General features: G+C 42.8%; 2 protein-coding genes across 2 annotated transcripts in view; both read left to right on the top strand.

Moving 5' to 3' along the window:
• The window catches only part of faf1 (Fas (TNFRSF6) associated factor 1), a 35,681-nt gene extending 31,810 nt beyond the window's left edge, over positions 1-3,871 (top strand). Inside the window, exon 19 of the mRNA XM_061296740.1 lies at positions 3,549-3,871. Within this exon, the coding sequence (XP_061152724.1) occupies positions 3,549-3,632 (84 nt within the window). The 3' untranslated portion in view covers positions 3,633-3,871. The remainder of the gene's footprint in view (positions 1-3,548) is intronic.
• Positions 3,872-4,017: 146 nt separating this feature from the next.
• dmrta2 (DMRT-like family A2) lies at positions 4,018-14,354 on the top strand. The gene is made up of 2 exons (XM_061296741.1): positions 4,018-12,255; positions 13,275-14,354. Exons 1-2 carry the CDS (start codon positions 11,796-11,798, stop codon positions 14,195-14,197), a joined length of 1,383 nt encoding a protein of 460 aa, XP_061152725.1. The 5' UTR covers positions 4,018-11,795; the 3' UTR covers positions 14,198-14,354.
• Positions 14,355-15,977: the final 1,623 nt, after the last annotated feature.

Here is a 15,977-nt window from a genome sequence, read left to right as displayed (position 1 = left end):
TTTGTTTGGGTCTGCTCCTCTTGCCCCCCTGCTTACCCTTTCTTTACAGATGAAACACACTCCAAATAAACAACGAGAGTAGACAGAAGTATGTTCTCAATCTGTGTATTTTGGTAATATATAAAAAATAAATGAAAATTAATTAGTCAGATAGGATTTGTTTTTTTTGTTCTTTTTTTACATGAGGTCTGTAAAATGCATTATATAATGTCCATCAGGCAAATTCAATGTGTAGAATTTTTGCTTAAGCTGCCTCTCCAAAGCCGCGCCAATCAGTGCCCATCCGTCTCCACTTTTTGGACTCCTCGTTAGGATCGGGTCCCAGTGGCTTATCTCCTCAGCACTACGGCAGGCCTTACACTGGCATCATTTGTACGCGGCTTAGCCGTGCTCAGGAAACTAACCCTTTCTACGACTGTCTGCAAGTTTGAAGAAGGCGGGGGGGTGGTGGTTAGCGGGGGTGGACTTAATGTTTCACTTCTCGCCATTCAACAATTTTGCCGCTTTTTTGGTACGCCCGGCGAGCCTCCGCGAAGAGGCCTGAGGTTGTCTTCCTTCATTACTCTAGCCATCAGACAGCTAAACACGTATTATTTTCCTCACTCTTGATACTGTACTCTCTTCCCCAGACTTCCAGAAGGATTCCTAGACAAAACCTGAGAGTCTAAAACAATAAACAGCCGGCACAAAAGAAGCCGCGTACTATACTGGAATAGATTTTACATCTGTTGTACGGATGGTTTTTTTTTTTTCTATCTGGACATTTCAGTTAAACATTGACAGCAATTTATTTTCACAGTAGTTGAATTCACTCAAAGTGGCTTCCTCTGCTGCGTTTTATCTAAATAATAAAATAGGAGTTTTATGACAGCTGAAAACTGGAAATGTCTGCGCTGATCATTTCTTGTTCAAAGCTGCAGTCTTTGCGTTTTACCCTCGACCGCTTCCTCACCTCTCAATCCCTGCAGCGTCCCCCCCCCCCCCCTTTGTCTCAGCTTCCTTTGCTCTCATCTTCCCCATCCGTGACACACGGTCCCACACTTCCCTTCTTTTTATTATATTTTGCTTACTGGATATTTAATAACCGAAACATTGCATTTTTTCCGCTTTTTTCGCAGTTCAGTCAGTGCGATGCGCGCCTCTTCCTTTTGAAGTTCTCTATCCTCGCCTGTTGTTTTGTGTTCCCACCCCGGCGCGGCGTGCCGTCAATGCTCCTGGCAGCCGATAATGATCTCCCACTGCTTTTGTAATTGGCCAAATAAACACTACACAACACTGGTTTCAAAAACGGACAAGCTATTTGGTTTTAATTAACGTCTGTGGGCCTGTAATGGCCTCTTAGAAATGCGTTATTTCAGCTGCACGTTTAATTATGGTGGGATCGGACATTTTGTGGGCCCGTGTTTATTTTGCCTTTTTTTTTTTCCCCTGTCATGCTGAGCATTGCTGAATGCCACCTCAATGTTTTACATTACAATCAAAGCAATTATTAAGTATTTAGGATTCACATTAAATTTGACTTAACAGTGATAGAAATCTGTGTAATGACAAATTGGGGGGGCGCAATTTTATAATTAGTGTTTTCATTGCTTGCAAAAAATGACATTCAATACAAGACTTGTGTAAAAAATAGTAATGCTGCAAAATTTTAGCTACTGTTGTAATTATTTGCTGTGCTGTTTTGAAATATTTTCAGATATTTCAGCCCCTGCAAAAATAGTTTGTCTGATTAGAAGTGTCTCATATTTCACTTGATTCAGACAGTCCTGGATTCAGTCGAGGATATTGAAAACTTTATTGACGCGAGGTTGAGAAACAAACGGCAAGCCCGAGCTTGTCTGTCGTATTCATGCGAGGCTGCGACGGCACAGGAGGAGAGAATACGGCTTAGGCGGAGCGGCGGCAAAACAACAGCTTTGTTTGTTGACAGATGCCTCCATGCTTATGGTCTGTTAATTGGATAACAATGTAAACAATCACCGATGGCGCCCGTCTCCTGTGTCAGTGTGGCATCTTGTTTCCCTACTTTTCCTTTTCAGAGTCAGATGCTGCGCTTCTCCTCGTCATCGCTCCCTGGCGCAAAACTCTCATCCAGATTTTCCTGCAAACACACACACACACACACACACATAGTTATCTGAAGTTCAAGGACAGATGTACACGCACACGCACCTTGCCCCACCCCAAAGCCTCATTTACTCCTACCTGATGCTGTGTTGTCACAACAGCCTGCCGCTCTTATTAGCATGCCAGCCATTTGTGACGCCCCGCTCCCGAGGCGAGAGGGGAAAAAGGAACGTAACAGCCCAGTTGGTGCTTCAGCCTGCCGTCGGGGAGGCTGTAAGATTCCCCCCTCCCTCACAAGGTGAGGGGCTGGAGGTGATATGGCAACCCATCTCTGCTCGCACCAACATTCCTGTCACCCCCGCTGAGAAGTCAAGTGTCTAAATGGCACGTTGAAATGAAGGCAGAGAGATCAAAAGATGATGTGTTAAAGGCCCCGCTGTGCACGTTGGTGTGACATTTCCAAACACCCTTGGGAACGCCAAGGTTTGCCTGATGTCGATATGGCCTCATCACTTTCACCTCATTTACATGACTTCATTTTTCTTACCCTCTGCCACTTGCTCATGTGTGTGTGTGTATAAGACGGACATGTTCTTCTTATATCGGTGAAACAACTAATAAATTGTCCAAATTCTCTGAATTTCAGCTCCTCAGCAGTAAATATTTAGTACGAACGTATTTAAATATACAATGTGTGTAATTTGCTTTTCTTGGATTAGAATGTTTTTATAATCATGAGAAGCCAAAATCGAAATTATAATTAAATTTCAAGTGATAGCTTTTCAAAGTTAATTTTTTTTGTGTAAGGCATTATGTTCCGACAGATTTAAAACACCTAACCTCAAGGTTACTACTACACTGATCGTCTTATATTCTATACGGAGGGCGATGACGGACAAAGGTGTGACCCGTTCATGGTCAAATTTCACGTTTCATTGCCTACAATAGTCTGTGTCTGACCTGTCACTCTTTTTGTTGTAAGTTCAGCCTTTTCTGCGCTAGGCTTACCCTCCGACCCACCAGAGCAGGTACATGGAATCGCCTAATTATCCCACTATGCGGTTAGAATAAGGTTCCTAATCGGAGGGGCCGGCGCAGCAGTCATCAGATAAGCCCTGGACACATCTCATTGTCACAGCACCTCCCTGCCATTCAGCCCAGGTGTTAGATTGGCCCGATGTAACACAAGCCCTCCAGTGATTAGCTCACATAAGCGAAGAGGCCCACGGGGTGTCAGGGAGAGTCGGACTGTTTTAGGTCAGACGCCCTTCATGTCGGCTAACTCAATCAGCTCCGTGGTGGGTGGCGCTGTATTATTACTCAGCCCAGAAACACGGAACAGAAAACATGTTTCTCTTCAGCAAGCATCCTGATGACTTTACTGCAAATTGTCCGCTGGTCGAGCCGAGCCAATCGCGTGAAAAAGCGCTTTCGGACTTTGTACATATGGTAACGGTGTCAATCTTTCCGTCTCGCCACAGATCACCCAATTGGATCCGAGATCAACTCTACTGGAGGCCAAGTTGTTTCCACAGGAGACTCTCTTCCTGGAGGCCAAAGAGTAGAAAGTGACTGACTGAACTGGCCAAGAGCATGGACCCAAAACCATCTGGGTCTCCACAGTACTCACTCACACACATACACACGCACACACACTGGCATGCACATGCAGTGACACTCAAGTGCAAGTAAACTTCTCTGCCCTCAGCCTGGTCGTAGTACATCAATGCCTGGTGTACAAGTGTTGCACAGAGGAGCAAAGACAATATAACAAGCACACAACGTCTCCAAAAACAACCCCCCCCCCCCCCTAAAAAGAAAAAACAAAATCTGTCTTTTGCTCTTCCTCCGCAAGTCGCACACACACACATCACATAATGTGTGTGTGTGTCATCACTTGACTCAAACACACACACAACACAGTGACGGCATGGCGATCCCGACTAGACCTTTGACCTTTGTCACAGGAAACACACTGTTTACCCCCCCCCCCCCCCGAGCGCCTCATTCCCCACATTCAATACAACCAAGGCTGCTTTTCATTTGTTACCACGTGGTTTTGCGTTTGAAAGATTCAATAAAAGCCAGCGAGAAGAGATGTTCGCCTATATTTCCCAGAATCCACCCATCACCCCCCCCCCCAATTTGCTTTTAACACCCACTCCTCTATAAACCAACACAATTGCTTCCCTCTTGCATATTTGCTGTATTAGTTTTAATTTGCTATACATGATATAAAATATGAATTTGAGCATTTTGTCTCCTGCAGGATTCTGGAAATTTACAAATTTGTCACAATCAGGATTAATCTTATTTTATATTTTGACCTACTTTGAAATAAGGCAGGTATCGGATCAACACACATGCTAGTTTATACATTTTATAAAATATCATTCTGGCAAGAAAATGCTGATATTACTTCATGGACAAGTTTCTGAATCATTTCTTTTACTTCTAACGACCTTTCAATGTAATCCAAAGTAGCCATAATCTTTCAAAAACAGGGAGATATTCTAATAAAATACAAAAATACTGTCGATTAATCCCGATGATTTTAGCTACCAGTTATTATTCTGGAAGCTGTTTAGAATTAGTTGCGTCTCAAACATGATTTCTAGCGGCTTCCACTTAATCCTAGCGGGTGAAATAGACAATTATCGGATAAATCTCACTGAGCGCTGTCATCCATATCCTGTTGTGTCTTCGAATGTTTAGAAGGTCAATCCTTCCAGTCACGGCTGTTTTTTTCCCTCGCTGCCACGTGCGCATTTTGTCAGCTTCGTATCTGCGCTTGTCTGCTTTCTCACGCGAGGAATGAGTGGCGTTAACGTGCTCACATCCTTTGCTCGGGCCAAACAAGATGTTCGGCTGAAGGCAGGGCGAGGCTGGAGGAAGAGCCGCGGGGCAAATCCTGACTTTCTGGCTGGTTATCAGCACGCGTGTGACGCTTGATTGATTCATAACCTCTGAGTAAGCATGCGTGACGAAGGGGCGATAGGATACTGGTGAATGATGCATTCGATAAATATGAATAACACTTTGCAGCATGTTCGCGTGAGAAGATAATTGCATTTTGTGTTGCGTATTTTTACTTATTTTCTTTGTAGTGCTCGGTGTGCTTTTTGAATTTTGAATTTTTCCCCAAAGGTATTATTTGTAGCAGACTGATACTAGTTCTTAAATCTCGAGTAGTCAACAATACCAAGTACGGGTAACACTAGTACTTTTGATACATAAAATTTCCCCCATGACCAATAACTTTAAAGAAAGACCCGTATATCCCATATTTTGGTAATTGGTCTCAGCTTTTTATTTTTTTTATTTTTTATATACAATTTTTCAAAATTGCCTTTCAATTTTGACATTGAAAGTCCAGTGAGAGTTGTCTTTTATTTTCCCAGGCTCCAGAGCAATTCCAATTTTGGGGCAAATGGATATTTCATTACTGAAAACGCTTGTCGAATGTGTGCGTCTTGGACATGCCGTGCTCAGGGCGAAGGTGCAGTTTGTTTACGCAACCATCAGACAGGTGCATGTGCTGTCTGTCTGTCTGTCTGTCTGTCAGTCTTCCTTGCGGGGGATGGCGCGTGCATAGTGCATCTCCTGTCAAGTGTAAGATTACAGTTGCTAACACGCAGCGTGATGCGTTCAATGTGCTCGGGCATGTTCCTCTGTTGACAAACTCGGAAATGCCTTGGAAACATAATGATATTTCCCGTCAATCGTTGCCGTTAGCCCTTTGTGGTTCACAAGGTCATCGAGTTTTTTCGGAGAAATCTGTATTTTGTATTGTAATCTTTACAGGTGATCCCTAAATAAGAAATACAATGGTTATAAAAAGTCTACACACCCTGTTCAATTGTCACTTCAGGTGCCAACTGATAAAACAAAATAAGTTTTTTTTCCCTTTCAATCTCGAGTCCAATGTTTTTCAGCCGGAGTTTTGCTGCTAATCAAATTGAGCGTTGTAAGTTACAGGTCAGTCCGTGCCAGTGGTCGAGTGGCAAGAGCCGCTCTTTGACACAAGCGTCAAATCTGAGTTGGATGTCTTCATCAGCGGGTTGGTTCCTCTTTGCACATTTACAGCGAGAGGATTCGCGGCCTCTAATGAGCTTAAGGCCACATCGGGATGCTGCGCGGGCTTCACAAAGGAGGAAAAGCGGCGCTCATGTTTAAGCAGCCCCCGCCGGGGTCAAGAATGTAGCTGGCTGGCGAGGGAACAACATTCCTGACACAGGCGACGTCCCCTCCCTCCTTTTGAAGTGGGAAGCGTGGGGATGTCAGAATCACAGCATCGCCGCTTTGGGTCCCAGACTGGCCTAAACCTGGAGGGTCAGCCCCTCAGTTTACTTTCTCAGAGATGGCGGGCCCAGGCCAAAGCAACTGAATCTGTGAGGCTTAAACTGTTGGGGAGGTGGCACAAAAGGAGGGTCAGCCCTCTCTTGTCTGTGTCTGTTTGTTAATGACACAATGCGCACACACACACACACACACACACACACACACACACACACACTACTATAGTTGACCTGTAACCAATCTGATTACAATAACTCAACTTTTCCAAGTTTAGTATTTAACTTGAGCCTTAACATTAATTTTTCTAGATTGCGGAATCAAACAAATTTTTTGGTTTTACAGTCAAGCCCACTTGTCTTAGTCTATAGTTGCATAATTGATAAAAGTAGTTGTTGATTTTTATTTTTTAGAGTGAAATTAAATTAGTTTGTTCAGAACTTAAAAGAAGTTTACTCGGAATATTTCATTTTTGATTATGCTTATGTAAAGACACTGATTTAGTTAGTTCTCACAGTCATCAGTGTCATCATTCAACAAAGTTAAAATCATACAAATGTCTGTTTTTAACCTTGTTAAATAATTGCCATGGTCAATTATTACAAAGCATTACAATAAATCTTACAAGTATTTACTTTTTAAATGATCATTTCCAACATTCATAGTAATGTCCCGTTTTGATGAGGCATTGTTAGAACAACTCAATCTTTGGATTCCTGCTTTACCATGTCATTAATCCCCACTCCAAATTGCAAATATTTTCTGTTATAATATATTTGAAATAAATAAATATGTTTTTAACAATAAATAAATAATAATAATAAATTACAAGAGACTATAAAACAATAATGTTCATTTTATAGAACCTGTAGTAGAGCTATTTGACTTTTAATCTTTCTGTTTATGCTTGTGGCTTTCCACAATATATGATTCCTAAATATATACAGAGAAGACCCATTTAATTCTTACAAACGCCCACCTTGTTTGTATAGTTTGAAAGTATCTAAAAGAACAAAAAAAAGAACAACCAAAACAAGAATTAAATATATTTTTGCCTCATTTAGACCATGCCAGTTAACTGTATAATGTAATTACCATTGAGTGCTAATTTTATTACATCTTTAAACAAAAAACACTTGTATCTTTTTTTAATTGTAATCCCTCCATATACCAAAAGAAGTATTGTTTTACTTCTACATTTAAAAGCTAATTCCGACAATCTCCCCTTACAACTTTCACCTCAAGTGCTTATTAAAGCACAATTTGTGTAATAAATTCCTCTCCTAATAAAAATACGCCCATCAATTTGCACTGTTCCTCTTACGGAGAAGTCTGATAAAGCAATAAACGGGCCGCTTGGGGTTGTGAATGTGTGCAGTGGCGTGGAGGGGAGTAATTTATAGCTTCATATTAATTTAGCACACACACACACACACCGTGCACGCAGTGGGAGGCAGCAGTGGACATTTAGGAGGGCCAAATCTTTGTGCAGAACACTTGAAGTTTCAAAAACAAGGCCAATTGAAGCGGGCCCACTCAAAGGCGGCGCCATTGTGCGACAACACATAGAGTTTGGATTGGGGACAATAGTGTTTCTCAAATTTCCCGCAAAAAGAAAGCCATCCTCCATCTGTGATCTCAATGAGCGTCTATTCACAGCTCTGCCGCAGAAAGGGAAGCAGATGTGGAGGGACACAGAAGCTGCAGAGAGAGCGTGCGCGCGCGTGTCTTTGTGCCCGCGCCTTTTAATTGGTTACACACACACTGCAGTTATGCACCCTCACTGAAGGCAGAGCTGCAGAGTCCAATAATCTGGCCGTGTTGATGAATACTTGTAGCCCATTCATTAAACAAAGATAATCCCTGCCAACCATAGCTCCAAGGCACAAAAACGCCATTGTGTGTTTGTGTGCGTGCGTGCGTGCGCGACCAGCAATTCGTAGAGCTTTCAAAATATTTAAAATATTCATATGCCATGCATGGGCACGAATTAACTCTACCATAAATTCTTCCAATTATGCATTTTCTTGTATTTGTTACCCTATTTTTCCCCCGCGTGAAACAATTTCCCTTGCTATCAATTTATCCGCACACTGTATCTTTTTTCCATTATTACTTTCTTCAATATTTTGATTATATGTTTAAATATCCCAACATTTAATTGAAGATTGAATTGAATTTCAGAGTTTGAAAATTAACCACAGTTTTCTCATTAAGCTGTTTTTTTTTTAATGGCTAACAAAGTACGGCTACTTCGTCATTGTTTTTTTTTTTTTCCCTGAAACCTTTTTCTTTTATTCCTCGTCGAATATAGGCTCGTTACTTTGTTCGACCTTTGCGGGTGATTTAAACAAAGACGTTAAGTACAAAGCGCACCTAATACTTTAACCACCTCAAGTAACAACACAAAAGTAAGCTTCTTTTCTCTGCAAGTGCTACTTTAACGTGCGGCTGACGGTCGGTCGGTCGGGCGGCCGGCAGCCACGGCGTGACAGGGGGAAGCCAGCCCGGTCGGGGTGCAGGCAAGCTGGGCTGGCGTCAGCGGGACAGACCGCGGCCGCTCATCGGGGGTGCGGGGCAGCGGAAACATGCTGCTACATATGTCGGGTCAAGCATGGGCCTTTTGTTGTCCCCTTAAAAAGGTGTTAAAAACTACTCATCTGGAGCCTCACTCAATGAAATGAAAGCCCGGGCGCGCTTTGGTGGCTGCATGGGTCTAATGAAGCGCTTCAAAGACCATTGGTGGTGCTCGGTCACTTTTAATGCGCGGGGGGCATTTTTAATTGGCCTGCTGGAAGAATGAACGGCGTAATCCCTATCATAATGCATTTTTTTAAAGATACTCATCAAAAGCTTGTACGTCTTGAACCGCTCCCTGATGAGTTCCGCCGAACGTGTGCTACACCTGCACCATCTATTGCGGTGTTTACCAACACTTTTTTCCTTTTATGTATTTATTTGTTTATTTATTTAACATTAAGGAAAAAAATTCCACCAAAAGTGTTGTTTCTCATATTTTCAATTTGCAGAAATTATGATCGCACATTTTTTTTTTTTTTTTTTTTTGTAGTCCGCGAATGCGTATCCGTGAATGTACGGGGGTCCGCTGCATACGCATGCCTTTACAGTGTTAGAATTATATTCCTTACCGGTCTAAGTATCGTTGTGATATAAAAAAAAATTTGGAAGCTGCACAAGTTGATCGTCGTTAATTTCCTCTTCAGGAGGCGCATTTAAACGCATGCTAATTAATGAACAATTTTTCCTCTTCTTGATGCATATGTTTGAACTTTAAAGTTTATTTTTTCTATGAAGGTGTATGTGCAAAAATGAATCAAAACGATACATAAATTATGGGTTGCGTAATTGGAAAGTGGTTGAAGTCTTAAAGTGTCAGAGCAGGTGTAGCATGCATGGACAACGCGACCATGTTCACTTGTTCTAAACTCAAGATGTTACTATTTGAAGTGAGAAAAACTCTAAAGTAGCCATTTTGAACAAAAAAAAATCATACATTGATTGGACAGTGGTTGTGGCTTATAAAAATGACAAACCCGCATTAGCATTTATATTTTTTGCAGCGTGGCTCTAATTTCTGCTGCTGTACCTAATGATATGACCAGTGTGTGTAGAGTGAATGCAAGCACAAGTTATTTGACTTTTTTTTTTTAGACTTTTTTTATAACAGGAACAAAATATTTGCCTATACCGCTAAAATTCTGTCAAATATTGGCCCCTATTAATGAAGTGCGCAGGTGTTCCTAATAATGTGACCTGCGTTCCACTCGTAAAAATTGTAACAGCACCATGAAGTCTATACGGGGAAAAAATAGTACATGCAGGTTGTTTTTATTTTCAAAGGCATCAAGTCGTCTCATTCCCGTCATGCAGCAGCGGTCCGGGCACATAATTACTTTGAATGTCAAAAAGATGTCGTTTTAATATCGTCTCCATTAGCCTGTTGGCTGGGTAATTAAGGTGCAGATGAGGAAACAGATGGCATTTGCTTACAGTGATTCACGGAGTAAACAAAGAGGAGGATGGATGGATGGAAGGAGGGAGGGAGGGAGGATCGAGGGAGGGAGGCCGTTTTCTTCTTCATCTGCACCTCCTCGGTGTTGTTCACTTGTAGTCATCAACACACGCTTCTTCATTTTGGTGCGTCAATGCGTGAGGGAGTGAGCAGGTGTTTGTGTTAATATTTTTTTTAATTCTATTTTACTGTATACCTGTCTGACTCCAAGAAACACTTAAAATGTATGGTTATTCATGAGGGTATTTATACAACAGCGATACCAATAATAATACTGAGAAAAATCAGAATCATTATTATAACAATCAGTCATGCTATTTTTCCCCTCTGAAAAATTAAGCATGTTAACTGCATGAATGAAACACACACACACACATATATATATATGGATTCTTGTAAAAATTATTATGAATATTAACTTATTTCTAGTCTCATATATATATATATATAGACGCATTTTTATTCATCTACTTACATTACGATAATAGTATAAAATTGAGTGACATTTCGCCGGAACAAAAGCGGAATATAGTCAGTACTTTTTAAATGACTATAAATAAGAATGCACCAAATAATAATAACACAAATAATATAGGATCATGTAAAAACACCCAATACAAAAAAGACATGCAGAATTGATTCGAAAAAAAACAACCCTAACCTTAACAAATTGCAATAACTTTCCGAATATTTTGCCTTTATTCGAAATTAATTATGTAACGCCTGTACGGTCCCAAAAATCCATACGAATGTTCAATCTTCTATCGCACTAAATAATTTTGAATTAATGACACAATTTAATAACGTATTAGTTGATTAACTAATCAAAAAAAAAAAGATGCTACTTACCACCTGACGGATGACGGAAGCGTCATCATTAATTAGGAGAACTATAAATAGCAACCCACACTTGTGATAAGTACTATCACTAAAAGTGACTCGAGTGATATAAGATTTGATGTCTTTTTTGGAAAACAGTCTGCATCCAACTTGAGCTTTGTGGGAACTCCCTTCACATTCTTAACACTTGATATCTTGGAGTTTGGGAGGGGGGGGGGGCGGATAAAAAAAATAAAAAGAGGAAGAAGAAGAACTCAGGTGGACACAGTTGAAAAAGGAAGGCAGCCAATCAGAACGCCGCCTCCCTTTTTGGCCAATGACAGGCGCCACATTGTTGTCAAATTGCTCTAATGAAAACGTGAGCGCAACAATAGTGAAGGGAGAGAGCGCTCTGTAGCCACTGACGCTCTCTGGAGGAAGTTAGTGTCTCACACGCACGTACACGCACGCGCTGGTCCCGGAGCTCCTCTTTTTCGGGGGGCGATTTCAACGATTATCACTCGGTCGGTGCGGTAGAAGCGCTCCGCGGAATCGCTCGCGCTCATTCGTTCAGCCAGCAATGGATCTCAGAGCGGAGATGCAGCCCGCCGTCTCCTCATCGGCCTCGGTCTCCGCCGCTCAAGTGGCCGCGGTGGCTTCCATCCCGGTGTCCATGGCGAGCAGCCTCCTGCGCGGGCCGCCGCTCCTGTTGCGCGCCGCCGACAAGTACCCGCGCACGCCCAAGTGCGCGCGGTGCCGCAACCACGGCGTGGTGTCGGCCCTGAAAGGTCACAAGCGCTACTGCCGCTGGAAGGACTGCATGTGCGCCAAGTGCACGTTGATCGCCGAGAGACAGCGAGTCATGGCGGCCCAGGTGGCGCTGCGCAGGCAGCAAGCGCAGGAAGAGAACGAAGCCCGGGAGCTGCAGCTGCTCTACGGCACCGCCGAGGGACTCGCCCTTGCAGCTGCCAACGGCATCATCCCACCCAGGCCGGGCTACGAGGTCTTTGCCACGGTGGGCAGCGACAACAGCAACTCCGGTGAGGCTTCCTGCCATAATGCCTCATTGCTTCGTGCACTTTTGCATTGTGTGTGTATGTGCGCCCCCCAACCCCCGTTATCGATATTATGAATATCCTCTAGTGAAAAATACATGTGCTTCCAGTCCAAAAAGGAGGATGACAAAACTTTCGTTACAGGAAATCCAAGAGTGCAATCCGTAATGTATCAATAATATATTCTCTTAAAACTGACGAGTTAAAAGGAACCCAACATAATTCGTTTTTAGGGTTAACTGTAATATAATATATCATTTAATTACATTCTGTGTGTTTATCATGAGCCTCTGACAGATTTTCTTGTATTTCAACCAAATTACTGCGTGGATGTGCATTTTCGTTTTCCTTTCCTGAAGCGAAGTAAAGGAAATTTTATAGCGTTCTTTTTTTTGCAACGAAAATGAAAAATGAGATAAGATGGATTCTTTCAAGTTCATTAAACAAAATTTGCTGTAAAGAAAAAATCTTAGAAGATTAAGTCGGTGAGAAAGTATATTTTTGCAATGTAAAATACGTAAATATTTTGCGTCTTCCCAAAATATTTTTTAAATTTTATTTTTAAGATTAATTTTTAATCTTATATTGAGTCTCTCGTTAACAAAAAAAAAATCTGCCTTTACAGAAATTACAATCGTCACATATCTGAATTATCAATATTGAAAAGTGTTAATTTAACAGTATGTTGTGGTCACACTGAGAGCTGGTTCTAATATTTTGGTGACCTTATGAGGAAACATCTCATTGTGATGCAAGCAAGCCACAAGCACAGTGAATAAACAATCGTTTTAATATTTTCTCCCCATAAGCACATCTGTCTCACATGCAGTACACCTCCAATTAAAGCACAATAACTCTTGAGTTAATAACCTACCTCTCAGACAGAGTGAACGAATACAATAACATTATTATCACTGGAAACACTTTATGGAGCCCTTTAAAATTTAGTTTCATTAGAAATATGAAAAATGGCCAGCACCGACATTTTCCCCGATTTTTTTCAGCTGACTCGAGCGTGCAGAAATTCGACTTGTTCCCAAAGGGCCAAGCATCTGGCCCTTCCACGCCACAGCAGGCTGGCGGCACGCAGACGCCCGCAGAGAGCGACGCCCCGGGCCTCTCGTCTCCAGACGCTCGCCACGGAGGAGGCGGAGCTTACGGCTCCGAGAACGGAGACAGCGAGTCGTTCATCCACTCGCCGGTGACCAAGCCTTCGAAAGACGGCGGCGAGACTCCCTGCAGGTCCGTCAGCTCCCTGTGCTCGGACTCCGGTTCCGAGACTGACAAGGACGAGCGGGAGCCTTCGCCGTCCCCGTCGCCGTCCTCCGCGGGCTCCAGGCAAATGCACGCCCTGGACATCCTTACCCGGGTGTTCCCCAGCCACAAGCGCAGCGTGCTAGAGCTTGTCCTGCAGGGCTGTGGCAAGGACGTGGTGCAGGCCATCGAGCAGATCCTCAACAACCCGACTCAGGGCAGCCAGCACAAGTCCGGCTCCGAGGAGACTTGGAGCGCGGAGAGGCTGCTGCAAAGCTCGCAGCCACCTCCTTCCACCTCCTCGTCCTCGTCTTCCTCGGCCCCAGCCCCGATTCGACCCATGCTCCCCGGTGCCATGACGCTCAGCAACCGCTCGGCCTTCTCGCCCCTGCAGCCCAATGCCCCCCACTTCGGCGCTGAGACGAGCGCTTACCCGCTAGGAACCCACCTGGGACTCAACCCGTTGCGGCTGGCCTACTCAGCGCATAGCCGGGGCCTGGCCTTCATGACCCCCTACTCTACCACGGGCCTCATGCCCACCCTGGGCTTCAGACCCCCGATGGACTATGCCTTCAGCGACCTCATCCGGGACAGGACGATGTTGCACAAGGAGCAGGGCTACGCCGGAGGCCTGTACGGGCCTCTGGTCAACAACACGCCGGACAAACAGTGACCGCACACATACACACACACGCACAGTAAACACAGTAAACACACATGTTCCATTGTATTTGTGGCCACAAGTGTTTGAATGTTGGCAAAAAAAAAATGTGTTGTGTTTTTGGCTGCGGGCGACTGTAAATAAATCTGGCTTGTAGTCGAGAGACTCATTTGACTTGATCTTAAATTCTCTAAATTTCATGACAATTCTGCAGGATATTAAAAAAGAAAAACCGTAAATCATGTTTAAATAATGTTTTAAACAGGAATTGAGAAATCAATTAAACGTTTTCCAAATTAAACTGCAGTTTTCAGAGACTCATTAAGTTATTCTAACTGGCGCATATTAACCCTTTTTAAGATGTTGTAAAAGTTAAACAAATTGATGTAATGTAAAGAAAAACTACATGAAAGGACATTTTGTCTTCTATGTAATTACTGTTTCACTTTTGTTTTTGTATCTACTTTCTTTTCAACTGCTTGTATTGCATCTAGTGTGAGGGCACGCGGCGCTACTTTGACTTCTTTCATTTAATCTTTTGGTGACATTAAAGTGCAAAATCAAGTCTGTTGCTCTTGAAACGTGCTGTCACGTTGTATGAATATGCTGGGAAGAATAAATGTTATTTTAAAAAAAAAGAATCCTACCATCACCGTTGTGATGCCCGTGTCTCTTTTGAATACTTTGTTAGGAAACAGATAGTTGATTTTCGTTTTAAAATGAACACACGGAAATTGAAATAAACCTGGGTTAGCACGTCCGCCTCATGGTTCAAGGGATATGAGTTTGATTCTACCTCCAGCCCTGGAGTTTGCATGTTCTCCCTGTGCCTAAGTGGGGGTTCCCCGAGTACTCTGATTTCCTTCCACATTCCCAAACACGCTTTGTCAGATTGAGCACTCCTGATTGCCTATAAAAATGACCATGTATAATAAGGACTTTTTTGGGGGGTAAAAAATGACTACGTAAAGTAAGGCTTTCTCCTTACTAAAAAAATGACCATGTATAGTAAGGAATTTTTTTTATTAAAAAAAGAAATTACCGCGTAAAGTAAGGTTTTTTCTTTACTAAAAAGAGGACCATGTATAATAAGACTTCTAAGTTCAGTAAAAAAAAAATTCTAATCACGTAAAGTGAGGCTTTTTTTTTGTATTAATAAGACAGACCATGTATACACTAGTAAGGCCTTTTTTTTTTAAAAAAGCATGTATAAAAAAGCTTTCTTAGAAAATGAAGTCAAAGTTTTGCAAAGAACTCTGGCACCGCCTGCTGGCTACTTTGTGCCAGCACCGTTTAATTATTTTAAAAGTCTGCTGGACTATACAGTCGAAGAGACGACACGTAATTAGATTCTTTGCATACCCGCTAGAGCAGTGCTTCTCAATTATTTTCTGTTACGCCCCCCCCCTAGCAAGAAGAAAACTATTCGCGCCCCCCCTCCCCACCGTGACTATCCTAACTTGTCTTGTAAGTCGTAAAATGTTGCACTGTCGCAAACGTGACAGAAGTAACAATGAGAGCCCCACTGCCCCCTGCTGTAGTAAACGCGCAATTACACTTTATTCTAGTACTGCCAAAAAAAAAGCCTGTTCCCCAGGGTCACACGCGCCCCCCCAGGAATAGCCCCACTATTTGAGAAGCACTGCTGTAGGCAGACTTTGAGACCCTTTGAGATGAGCCCCCACCACCACCACCCGCGCAAACTGCAGTCTTCAACAAAACAAAAGACTAAAAGCCGTACTTCTACTTATCCCACTCCACTCGTGAGCGCGCGGGCCGGATGCAAAGTGCA

The sequence above is a fragment of the Syngnathus typhle genome, linkage group LG14 (genome assembly GCF_033458585.1).
Source record: "Syngnathus typhle isolate RoL2023-S1 ecotype Sweden linkage group LG14, RoL_Styp_1.0, whole genome shotgun sequence".
NCBI lineage: Eukaryota > Metazoa > Chordata > Actinopteri > Syngnathiformes > Syngnathidae > Syngnathus > Syngnathus typhle.
Note: the sequence above shows the minus strand (reverse complement) of the source record. Positions and strands in the feature narration are given on the sequence as shown.

Excerpts from the sequence above, each read along its gene's own strand:
- dmrta2 (XM_061296741.1), top strand. The coding sequence starts at position 11,796 with ATGGATCTCAGAGCGGAGATGCAGCCCGCCGTCTCCTCATCGGCCTCG. Across the intron at positions 12,256-13,274 it reads CAGCGACAACAGCAACTCCG|CTGACTCGAGCGTGCAGAAA; the intron begins GTGAGGCTTCCT and ends GATTTTTTTCAG.